The 12,568-nt window shown below is 37.3% G+C and overlaps 1 protein-coding gene across 1 annotated transcript in view; it reads right to left on the reverse strand.

Annotated features, from left to right (window-relative positions):
- The window catches only part of NEB (nebulin), a gene marked incomplete at its 5' end in the record, with an annotated part of 66,319 nt that extends 54,013 nt beyond the window's left edge, over positions 1 to 12,306 (reverse strand). Inside the window, 20 exons of the mRNA XM_026088977.1 lie at positions 349 to 453; positions 545 to 649; positions 1,244 to 1,348; positions 1,790 to 1,987; positions 2,809 to 2,922; positions 3,007 to 3,114; positions 4,165 to 4,269; positions 4,856 to 4,960; positions 5,044 to 5,148; positions 5,285 to 5,596; positions 6,476 to 6,583; positions 6,782 to 6,883; positions 8,146 to 8,244; positions 8,510 to 8,614; positions 8,929 to 9,240; positions 9,336 to 9,440; positions 9,970 to 10,074; positions 10,288 to 10,491; positions 11,523 to 11,834; positions 12,199 to 12,306. Of these exons, the coding sequence (XP_025944762.1) occupies positions 349 to 453; positions 545 to 649; positions 1,244 to 1,348; positions 1,790 to 1,987; positions 2,809 to 2,922; positions 3,007 to 3,114; positions 4,165 to 4,269; positions 4,856 to 4,960; positions 5,044 to 5,148; positions 5,285 to 5,596; positions 6,476 to 6,583; positions 6,782 to 6,883; positions 8,146 to 8,244; positions 8,510 to 8,614; positions 8,929 to 9,240; positions 9,336 to 9,440; positions 9,970 to 10,074; positions 10,288 to 10,491; positions 11,523 to 11,834; positions 12,199 to 12,306 (2,922 nt within the window). The remainder of the gene's footprint in view (positions 1 to 348; positions 454 to 544; positions 650 to 1,243; positions 1,349 to 1,789; positions 1,988 to 2,808; positions 2,923 to 3,006; positions 3,115 to 4,164; positions 4,270 to 4,855; positions 4,961 to 5,043; positions 5,149 to 5,284; positions 5,597 to 6,475; positions 6,584 to 6,781; positions 6,884 to 8,145; positions 8,245 to 8,509; positions 8,615 to 8,928; positions 9,241 to 9,335; positions 9,441 to 9,969; positions 10,075 to 10,287; positions 10,492 to 11,522; positions 11,835 to 12,198) is intronic.
- Positions 12,307 to 12,568: the final 262 nt, after the last annotated feature.

Raw genomic sequence — 12,568 nt, forward strand, 5'->3', positions numbered from 1 at the left:
GGATAATCTCCTACCAGACTTACAAGCATACATGAAGGGTGACAAAAGGCCATTTATTTATTTTTGTCCAGTCTCATACAAGAACTGGCCTTGGTTCTGGTACAATTTTCTTCAGGGAATACATTTGTTAATGCATGTACTTTGACAAGACTTGAACTATAGATAGGAAATATGCCCTCTGTCTGAAATGCAGCACTAGCATCTTCACCATATTCAAGCCACGCAGGCGGCTATCACTGGCTTTGATAAGCTCTGTGTCTGGGAGTTTATCTTCAAACAGAATGAACAAACAAAACGAAAGGAAAGTCCCCCACACTGAAGAGAAACAAAAAATGTAAAAACACTTACATTGCTAAAAAGATGTTTCAAATTTTGAACTCTTTCAGAATCCACTGTTTCAGTCACGGTTGTATACTTGTCCTTAGTTTTGTGGTAATCTGCTTTGTATTTCACCTGCAAGATGAAAGACAGATTTAGTGAAATTCTTTCAATTCTCTGAAGGAGCAAGGGGAAAAGCATGAGGAGAAAAAGTGGAGAGACTCACTTCACTAGCATTTACACCACTCTGCACTGCAGTCACATAGAGAGGTGTATCAGTAACAACACCAAAGTTCTGCAGATTCTCTTTTCCTGCAGCTGTATATTTTATCTACGGAAACAGAAAAAAACCCCAAAACATTAATGATGAAGACGACCAAGAAATTCTCTGTCAGCTTCCTCGAAAACCAATTCTGGACAACTGAAGCACCAGGATTACAGCCCAGTTAAGACCATTCTTAAAGGTGACAGGTGATACAGAAATACTTAATATATACCAAGTATGAACTGAGGCATTCTGAAAATTGCATGATATCATTGTACAGCATGTAGCAGGCTAGGAGTATTCCCGGCAAGGCAAGAGACACTGTTATCCCTACATATACGTCTCACTGAGCTATCTTGTGCTGATACACAAGATACAGAGTGGGATACAGAAAAACAAAAGTGTATCTTTTCACTTTTTAAAAAAAATCACAACCGTGATGTCCTTTTCTCTAGTTTTTCTGCTCCCTCAATAACAAAAGTGATGAAGTCTCTACAGATCAAACTGAAAAACTGTATTATAATAATTTTTGAAAAAAATATTTCTGATGTTACAAGAATTACATCATTCTGCTCTGGACTGGGACAGGTGTCAGTCCCAGCGAATAATAAATGGAAAAAACCTTACAGGTATTTACTTATTTGAGGAAAATATGCTTACTTGGCTCTGGAGGTCATATGATTTTTTAGCATGCAGGATTTGTGGAGTATCCCAGACATAGCATCCAAGTCCCTTCAGCCAATTTAAGTCATCTTTATATATCACCTGTACGGAAGAAAACAGACTGATCAGTTAGGAAGATATTTGCCCTCTGTTTGAAGAAAGTAGAATTTGTTTCTTCTCTATTTGCAATATCCTCTACTGGTGCAAAGGCAAAGCAGAAGATTACTACTGAATCTGATCCAGGCTCATTCAACAATTACAAACTATTTGGAGGTTTCTATGCAAGCACAAAGAAGACTAGCCCACCTTACAGTTAACCCGAATGATTGTTTTTCCTACAGGATTTACAAGTGAAACTAAACCAAATAACCAGACCATTAAAATGTCCCGAAGAAAACTGTAAAAATGTAATTTTTGCTACTATCTACTGTACAGTCTAGGAGCATGGTTAATAATTTCATATTTAAATACTTTGAAAATATTTGAAAGTATTTCATATTTAAATTCTTTGAGAAACTAACATAAATGAAATTTCATACATACATCACTCAAAATCTCCTGGGCCCTTTTGGCTTGAATAACATCATTTTCTTCAGGTGAACAATTCCACTGATGAAAGTAATTTCGGTATTCTAGATCACTGAGAATATATTGGCATTTTTTAGCTAGCACATGATTCATCATGTCACTTGGAATATGGACATTTGTTTTGGTATCTTCATAATTCTTTCTGTAGGCCAACTAAAAAGGAAAGATTGGGGAGAAAGCAAGAAGAACAAATAGTGTTTTCCTCTAAGATAATTTTGACTCTAACAGGATACAGGTTTTAGCATAGTCTGAGGCATACTTTCTGGAATTAACGGCTGAACTCTCATAGGCTTCAGTAGAAGGATGTGTTAACTTACAGGACTTAGTACTTAACCACCAGTTATTCTAATGGGGTGCTACAAGGACAAGAATGATCTTCTTCACTTGCAGACTAAATAGCTGGTATGAAAATTTATAAGACTCCAAGATAAAAGAAGTCACATGCTACAAACATGGTTTTAGTTTAGTTAAATCTCCCTGCGCAAATGAAGACAATATCTGGGATCATATTAACTTTATGCCCAGCATGACATGCTAAATGTGCAGTGGCGATGATAACAGAACATCCAATGTGCATTTATACTTCTAGTTCTTAAAATTCTATTTCAATACAAAATTGAAACAAAACTGGCAGTTTTTTATAAAGCAAAAGTATCCCAAGTCATATAGTACTTCTTAGTGCTCAGATTCTTAAATTGAAATAGAATAAAGTAGTTTTTTCCTATTCTAATATGTCTAATCACTGAATAACTTCCTTCTTCACCTCCTAAATCATTTCAAGTTCAATTATGCACCCCATGTACAAAATAACCATTCAGGAAACATAAGTGTATTGAAAATACTACTACTACTACTATAATAATAATAATTATTATTATTATTATTAAGCATAGCATTGTTTATGTTTAAATATGGGAGTCGCACTAAAATACAGAAAAGGGAAAATATTACAGCAAGAATAATTCTCTCCTTACCGCACTCCTCATTTTCTGGAATGCTAGCGAGTGAATGACACTGGGGAAATCACCAATATCCTTCCCAGCCAGGTAATGGCCTTTCAGCTTCTCATATATTTCCTTGTATTTAAGCTGCAAAACATTCATGTGAAAATTGTGAAGTTCATTCTAACAACACATAGCAAACGAGAGAAAGAATGGAAAATTCATACTAACCTCACTATTAATGTAATTTGCACGCTTAGCTCCGACAAGCGGAATGTATTTCTCATCCAAAGTATACCCAATGGGCTTACTGATTTCCCAAGCATTTTTATAAAGTTTCTAGACAAACAAAACACATACAGGTTTTGAGAAAAAAATCCACTACAGTTTCCAAGAAATGTATTAATATTAGCGAAATATTTAAAGTCTTATTCATATTAGCAAAATATTTAAAGTTTGAATCTGCCTTTTTTACTCACATGGGATATGACTACTTTTATGGAGTAGTCCCTTATTCCATGAATGGTCCCAATAAAGTAAGTGGAGAACATTCATTTCAAACAGTTTGTTTAGTGTCAGGAAGGGAACCAGAACTAGTGTGCCAATTCAGGGAAGTAATTTAGCATGAATGTGAACTGATCTCTGCTTTCTTCACTAAATTTGCTTTCTTGAATGGTGACCTTGAATTTGACATTTCTCATTCAGCAGAGTAACAAAAATATTCAAAATATAGATATGAATTCTTGCTTATCAAAATATAGATATGAATTCTTGGTTAGAAGTGCTATATAAAATTCTACAGGTGTATGTTCAAAATTGTGAATAATTCCCGAGTACTATTAATACTATTGTTTACTATAAGAGCATTAGCTGTGTCAGTGGTATTTTTCTAATAAATCATATATAGTTAAATATTAAACATATTTACATTCAGACTAAACTATAAAGCTCCTATTCACGTGAATGAGTAGTCACTACATTTTCAAAAACAGAGATTTCATATTAAAATTAATGAGACTACTCAGAAGTAACTGCTTAATACTGTAAATGATCTACAGTTTTCTGTAACCAAAAAATAAATGTAAACTTCACCAGTAGTCTAGGGAGACATTATTAAATGGAATTATAAAGCATTTTTGTCACACAAACACTATTGGTACTGCAACTACCCAGTGCCATGCAGCACTGCTTTAAGATCAGGTCAGCGAGGAAAGAAATTATCATTATCCCCATTATCCAAACTGGGGAAAAACGGGAGAACAAAAACATTAAATGACTTTCCCAGAGTCACCCAGTAGATCAGTGACAGAACTAGAAATAGAACACAGCTTTCTGAAGTCCAGTCAAAAAAATAAACTAAAACTTAATCAGGTATTTATCAAACCTTACATCACTATATAGCAAGGCCATGTCTCTGGCATGGTTCAGCGCAGGAGTATCATCAGACCCAATGTACTGGCCTTTCTCAAGGTTAAATGTTTCTTTGTATTTTAGCTAAAAAAGAAAACAGATACTACGTTAACTCCACGAAGAAGAGAAGTAAATTAGCCCAACCAGTCTATCTATCAGAAGCAGATGTTTATCTTCAGTTACATTATCACATCTTCAGTGAGGCTGGTAGTATCTTCCAGCCACTACGGTATGTAGCAAATGTCACCAGTACATCACATCACAAAATCCCCACAGTATCGCAGTGAAATTAAACATCCTGGTCAGCAAACACAGGTTAGCAGCACTGCCATGAACTCAGCCAGTATTGTAAAATATACTGCAATTCATCATGAACAGGACTCAATTTTAAATGACTATAAGCACAATCTATGTAAACTCTAAATAAGGGACATCCTATATTCTTCTACAGAAAAATGCAAAATTATTTTGGATAGTAATATTGTGCTATTCACTTCGATGACTTTTACTGTGCCACTTATTTACCCCAATAAGTCTATTATTAGTGAAGCATGCACGTGCACACAAACATACATACACAGTGCTAAATATACAGTCTAGCAAAAGCAATTAAGTCATTTACTAATTCTACTAATGTAACAGTTTCTATTAAAAAAATGAAAGTACATACATCACTCTGATTGACAGAGTTAATCTTTGCCAAAACAATGTCTGGAGTGTCAACCACGCTTGTATAATTGGAAAAGTTATCAAGGGCTTCTTTTGTATATGCTCTCTGCAAAGAGAAGAAATATTTTCTTAAATATTGTGCATGAGAAATAAGAGTTAATCACTAACAGCTACAATATTTTCTCTCACCTTATTTATCAATTCTTGTGCATTCTTAACTTTCTTGTGTTCCACTGAATCCAGAGGAATCCAACCACAGCCACGGAGCCATTCCAAATCAGATTTGTAAATATTCTAAACAATAAAAAGAAATCAAAAAGAAAAGAAATTATTTAATCCAGGGTGACACTTTTCAGTCTTATGTATTAAGGACAATACACTTAGACCAACCAAAGTGCATATTACATAGCATGCATATAAAACCACTTACATCGCTTTGTAGATCATAGGCCTTCCTTGCCTGAATACAGTCATTCTGGTCAGGATGACATGTCCATTCATGCAGGTATTGGCGGTAATCGATATCACTGACCAAGGTCTGGCATTCCTTGGCTGCTATAACTGACACCATATCCGGAGGAATGTGAATTTTGGACTTAGTTTTGTGATAATCTGATTTGTACAATCTGTCATTCTGGATCTCGCCTGCGTGCTCAAACCACACCAGTTTGGGGTCATCTCTCATAGAGGGAACTCCAACATAGTGTCCTCTTTGTTTCACATAGTCAGCTTTGTATTTAAGCTGATGGAAGAGGGGAGAAATAGGTAAAAATCAACACAGATTATATCTACTCTTTTTTTTAACCTGTGAAAAGCTATGCTTTTGTCAACACAAAGAGCAGATTGAGACCTTATTATGGAGACAGGGACTTGTCAACTGCAGTCTTAAGTTTTCAGTACACGACCAGATAAAAATGTTATGATACAAACAGTAATGTTAATCTATATACTCCTTCAACTTCAAAATATATAATTTTCTAGATTAATATGCTACCATTTTTAGTAAACAGTATTTTCAACACAAGAGAAAAGTCTTGTTAGAAAATGTTTGCTGAAATGCACTTAACTTCAGTTCTGTAACACATTTTTCTAACAAATTATTTGAGACTGTCTGAAGAGTTGCAGTTTATTGAAAGTATTTGCACCACAGTTTTGTTAAAATGTATGTTCAGTAGCTTAGTGCCATGTAATAATTTCAACATCTATTATGCAAAAATTCAGACTGCAATATGCATATCATCTTAAAGTTTTTCGAGGAGGAAGCCTCCAGATATGCCAAAAAGTGTAATCAAACTATATATTATAAACATATCCTTTCAATTATTTAAAACAGATAAAATATGAAGGTCTATACTTAGTTGATTTCAAAAGGACTGTTTCTGGACAAGGTGAAGATGGAAAGGGGAATCTGACCTTTAAGCACTGATACTCACAAAACCCATAATATCATAAATGGAAAAACTGTTTGGAGGACAGTGGACTTCATGGGTTATGAAAACTCTGCCGGGTGTTGCCCCTAACACAAAACCTTATCAGCTCTCAGTTGCCGAATTTGCAAGGTTTTTAACATTCCAAGGCTTCCAAGCACTCCCTTCCTAAAGTGATGAGAAAAAATTATTACCTCACTTTGGACATCATTTGAGCGCTTGGCATGACAGATCTGCACAGTGTCAGGAGGTAAGAGGTAACCAGTGGCTTTTTCTTTCTCCCAACTTTCCTTGTATAAACTCTGTGGAAAATAAAAGTGAGAAGGAATTTAAAACTACTATAATCATTGTTATTACCGTGTATATGTAACTTATATTAAAGTGTAAGGAAAATGAATCCTTCCCTCAGGATGTTCTTAGCGAGGCAAGTTTTGTAAATTCCCCTATAGAGCTATTAATGTGATTAGAAATCGTCAGACGATCACGGAAAGAACACATACCTGGTTAAGGATTCTGGCTGCCTCTCGGGCCATATCTAGCTGTGGCGTATCTGTTAGAGTGTAATTGGACTTGACCTCATTCCATGCTTTGTGATATTTAATCTAGAACACAGAAATAAATGATTGACTCGCAACATCATCACAACATTTGCAAAACAGAGTATCAAGACCCACATTTTATGCACAAAATAATGTAGAAGAATGAATTTTCAAGGCTACTGGATACGACACATCAAATATGCATCCAAATGGATATTTTTTAAAAGGAAGTTACGCAAGAAAAGAAATCACAAAATTTGCCAGAGAAAATTTTGAAAGCTTGTTCCAGTATGGCTGGATGGATAGGGATGAATCCTCAGAAGCTAAAATTATGCTGGCTGTTTGGTCTACCAGGATCTACAGCCGATAGCCCAGCTACAGCAAGAAGCGTTTGAAGCAGGACAGCAGATTTTGAGCATTTGAAGACCGAATCTCCTGTTTCTCTACTCAGCATGATCTCTAAGTGAATGCAGCATTTGAGAACCTCCCAGACACATATGTGTGCACACACACAGACACAGACACACAGACACACACACTCTGAGTCATATTCCCAGACACAGGACATGCCCAAATGTTTGCGTGTGGTTGCATGGCAGCCTGCCTGCCATTCATTTCAACCGTATCGTTGTCAGTGTCATCCTTTTACCAGTGTTTGAGTTCATGTAAGTGTTTAGCTTGCCCTGTTCTCCAGCGGGAAGCACACTGAAAATAAGCACAAACTCATGAATTGAGGGCGAGTCATGTCATTTCATGTTCACAGGCCAGCTTCTCGCAGGCTAGCTTTCAAAAAGATATTAAGAAGGGCAAGGTGATTGCACACCAGCTTTTCTCATGTTTACTGTAACACAGCAGTAAGCTAAAAAGCGGGTAAACTCATATTGGTGTAAGTGAAAAGGGATAAATGTTCTGGTTGCCAGAGTAGAAGTAGCTGTTTACCCATGGTCTTCCCTTGACAACACCACTAATAGACACATTCACCAGCAAAGCTGAAAGATGATCATACTGACATCACTGAAATTCATCACGTTCTCGATGATCATCAAAGATATCAGCCAAGACTGAAAGAAGGGACTGGTCACAGAACTAGCAATGGCTTTTCACATGTCGAAGAACAACGCACTAGATGCTACTCTGCTTGAGGAGCTTCTTCCCTCATAAGCCATTGAGCTAATAGTGTCGTGTTCATCTGAACCCTACACAATCACAGAATTCCCAGAGATTGTCCAGAATTCCTTAGTCTTGTTTTTCTTCATAACAATAAAATCCTACCATGTAAACATGCAGATCAAGTTAACAGCCTGGAAATACGCCAGCAGACTTACATCACTAAGAATTTCACCACTATTCTTTGCTGTGATATAATCAACTCTGTCTGCCACTGGAGTAAATGGAAGAGTTTCAGCTTTTGTACGATACTTTTTCTGTACAAGAGAAAAAAGATGAAATTACAATCAGATTATACTGTACTTTATAGCTAACACAGAAATTCTGAATATAGAGAGAAGAAAACAAAGATTACATGGGAAGAAAATCTCTCCATAAACAACGAACACTGTGGAAATATTGCAGTTGTTGCATTTTTTATAATAAAATTTAATGAAATATTGATGTATTTAACCATTAAAAATACTTAAAATTAAGAAATCCCTTGAGAAAATTTTACTACTGAATTTTTTTTTTTTTTACCTCATTCAAGAGGTCTCCAGCATATTTGACATGGTTGATCCCAACTGAATCATTTGGCAACCATCCAATTCCACGTAGCCATTCTAAATCAGATTTGTAAACAGCCTGGGAAGACAAAATAGAGTCCATGTTGTTAGCCACACTCCCCTGTACAATCCAGCAAGTTTCATCAATAATGACACTTACTTCCACTGGTTAAAAGGAAAGCAAGACTTCCAATATCAGCACTATATCTAAATTTATCACACTTCAAACTTGCCAGTAAATAATAGTGGTATACACTATGCATTCTTAATAAAAGGCAAAGCCAATTCTTACCGAATTCAACAGAAGATTCCCACTGACTTCAGTGAGAGCTGAAGCAGACCAGTATGAGACAAGAAAGTAGTAAGATAAATTAAGATTTTGTGTTAACCTACATCACTCTGAAGATCGTAGGCTTTCCTCGCTTGTATGACATCATTCTGATCTGGAAGACAGATCCACTGATGCAAGTAATGACGGTAATCAATATCGCTGACCAAAGCCTGACCATGCTTGGCTGACAGGACGGATAGCATATCCGCTGGCAGGTGGCACTGTGTCTTCCATTTGGCAAAGTGCTTCTTGTACTCTAGTTCACTCTGAACCTTGCCTATGCCAAGGGCAAAGCGCATTCTCGTATCTGCTTTGGCGTTCGGAACTCCAACATAATGTCCTTTCTGTTTCTCGTGCTCCAGTTTGTATTTATACTGGGGTAAAGAACAAAGACCACCATTACTAGTAGTTATCATGAAGTGGCTCTAGGGAAGCATGTGAAGAGCTAAATGCCTCTTTCTGCACTTACATCACTAGCAATTTCTCTGGAAGCTTTGGCTGCCTTGATTGGGATTGCATCTGCTCTCAAATCACAACTCATCTTCAACTCATCCCAAGCTTCTTTGTACAGTTTCTGAAAGACAGAAAAATGTCAGACATATGCTTAATAATACTCTGACATTTGCCATTAAAGGAACACATAGTTTACTGCCATTTGTTTGCTGAAATACCATGTGAATTTTTTGTGTATTACTCCTGCTCCCTGCCATAAATAATGCTGTAAATCTTACTGCCTTTCAAACATGTCCAGTACCTGTAACACAGGTTTTGCAACCCATACTGCACAGAGGGTGTTTGCAGAAATTTAGTAAATATTTATATGCCTTAGGCTCTCTTACATTTCAACAAAATACTATCACAATGATGCATTATATTAATCATTTTTAAATAGTTGAATGCAAGCATTTATTTAAAAATGTCTAAGTACTGTAAAAATGCTCAGCACAGGTATGGGAATGCTGCAAGCCCTGTATGAGGACTCACTTCAATGAGATCCACATGACTTAATCTACAAGTTCATAAATAATTTCTTAGGAAGTTGAAATTCACAGGGTATCATTTCTATTTTATAAAAATGTAAGATATTAGAACGATAAACATACCTGGCTATAATTAAGAGCATTAGTCTTCGCTAGGTTGATTGCAGGTGTGTCTGACATCATATGTATCATAGTCTTGTCCTTTTCCCAGGCTTCTTTATATTTTGGCTGTTAAAATAGTTTATTTTATTATATTGGAAATACAGAACTAATTCCACTTGTTGATAACATAAAATTCCATAAATCCCTCCTGAATTATTAGACAAACACTAAACTTGTCTTAAAATACAACTGACTGATTTTATATTTCAGCAGTGAGATCTCTCCTTAATTATTTATAGTCCTGAAACAATGAAAAACTTTTAAAATGTTGCTACGTACAATGCTGACTTGTTCAGCATTAACTTTAGCTTGAAGAACATCTGGAGAATCAACAACACTGGTGAATTTCAGGCTTTCTATAGGGGTACGGTACACATTGTCACTCAGGAGATCCTGGGCATGCTTCACTCTCTTTACATCAGGAGAGTCATTTGGCAACCAGCCAATTCCACGGAGCCATTCCAGATCTGACTTATAGACAACCTGTAACAGAGAGGGTTAAAAAGAAAGAATATTTTGTTTAAAAGGACTGTCTTAATTATTTTAAACTGTACTAAGCAGTAAGTGTTCCAGTAAGTGTTGCCACATCAGCCAGAGCTAGAATACTTTTCATATACAAGGGACTTGTGTCAGTGTCACAAGTAAAATGCAACCTGGGAAACAGATTTTAAGTAGTCTGTTTCTTAAACATTTTAAACCTTATGAAGTTAAATAAGGGGGAAACAACTGAATAAAATGGCTGTTAAAAACGATAAGAGGAGGCTTAAGATCTCAAAAGAGTCTTCCTGTCCCCTCCAAAATATTCATTTCCCTACTTACTTAAATGATTTATGAGTCCAAACATCAAAACAAGCTGCCCACCACAAAGTTTGACAAAAAGGAGTAAAAAACTGGTATGGAGAAAATGGGGACTAGAGGTACACAGCATACTTCCAAAACTAGTAGCAGGTCACACTACTTAAATTTTAATTGAGCAAAACCTTCAATGAGGAACATTAATCTCACCCTCTAAACCCAAACTGGAAACAGAGGAAGAGTGATCACTGACTGTTAAGCAGCAAAGCCAAGAAAGGAAATCAGCTGCACTGACTCCTACTTCCATGATATCAGTCACTACAACAGCTTACCTGGTGTCTTACATAGCTTTCCTGGTCATTAAATAAATTTCCAAGAGGACTTTCATAAAGAGGAGTAACAAAAGCCATTTGATTACAAAGAGAAAACAGAGTTGATATATCATAAGTCCCATCAAGAGAGACAAATCCTTCATCATCTCCAAACCACACCTCTCCAAAAGCATACAGTAACACAGTAGATACTAATATCAAAACTCTTCAGAATTCACAGAATAAATCCATACTTTGAAAAGAACAAAAACCATGAAAAACTGAAGTAAGCTGTCTTAAGATAAATCCTTTCTGACTGTAGAATACCAAACAGTCTAAATGAGAATATAATACTTTAAAGAGCAAAAATAGTAGAGTAGTATCTCCCATATCTCTAAATATACGCACATCACTCTGCAGGTCATAGGCCTTCCTTGCTTGGATCACGTCATTCTGGTCAGGCAGACAGGTCCACTGGTGGAGGTGCTGCCGGTAGTCAACATCGCTGACGAGCGTCTGGCATTCCTTGGCTGCCTGGACGGACAYCATGTCRACCGGAATGTGGATCCGGGCCTTCGAATCGTGGTATGCCTTCCGGTAGATTCGGTCGTTCTGCAGCAGCATCGCACGCGCAGCCCACGACARCTTGGGATCCTCCTTTGCRGTTCGGCACCCAATGTAGTGCCCTTTCTGCTTCTCGTGGGTTTCTTTGTACTTGTACTGGTAAATGTAAAAAGAAAGCCAATAGCCACACGCTTCCCAGCTAAACGTGGGAGGCAAAAAAAGGGCCTTGAGGTCCCACACTTGCCAGCCCTTCCAACCGATTTCCCAGAGGTACTGACTCAACACAGGCAAAACTCAGGTCCACTCAAAACGCGGTCGCTCAGGGACCCAAACAAGATACTCCCCAAATCATCAGTGAAGTTGCAGAAAGACAGACATGCTCAGTACAGGTTTCAGAATAACCCGGGGGCACAAAACACTGTACTGCTTCTAGCTGAACTGAACTTCTCTCAGTTCTGCTGTGCTTCGCGCACACACACACACACACACACAGAGCAAAAACCTTCAAGGAAGACTGTACCTCACTAGCAATGTCTCTGGAAGTCTTGGCATGCTTGATGGGAATGGCATCGGCTCTTATGTCGTAGCTTTTCGCCTTCGCCTCTTCCCAGGCCTTCTGATAACGTTTCTGGAATCAAAATTAATCACCCACGTTACATCTAGTCAAGACGCTGCAGTAGTGACCTTCTTGTCTGAAAGCCCATTGTCTCGTGGCTTTACCGCTTGGATGCCTTGTTTGCCCCCCGTAACTGTGAGGGTTACAGAAATGACTCTCACCACTCTCTCTACAGAAAATTCATGGCTTACAAATTAAYGTAGGCTCAACACYCAGAAAAYGAAAGGGTGGATGAAGCATCCCCGAAAAGGTGCCACAGCACCCCRCTAAGCAA

Source organism: Apteryx rowi, unplaced genomic scaffold (assembly GCF_003343035.1).
Source record: "Apteryx rowi isolate R43461 unplaced genomic scaffold, aptRow1 scaffold_8, whole genome shotgun sequence".
In the NCBI taxonomy this organism is placed as follows: Eukaryota; Metazoa; Chordata; class Aves; order Apterygiformes; family Apterygidae; genus Apteryx; species Apteryx rowi.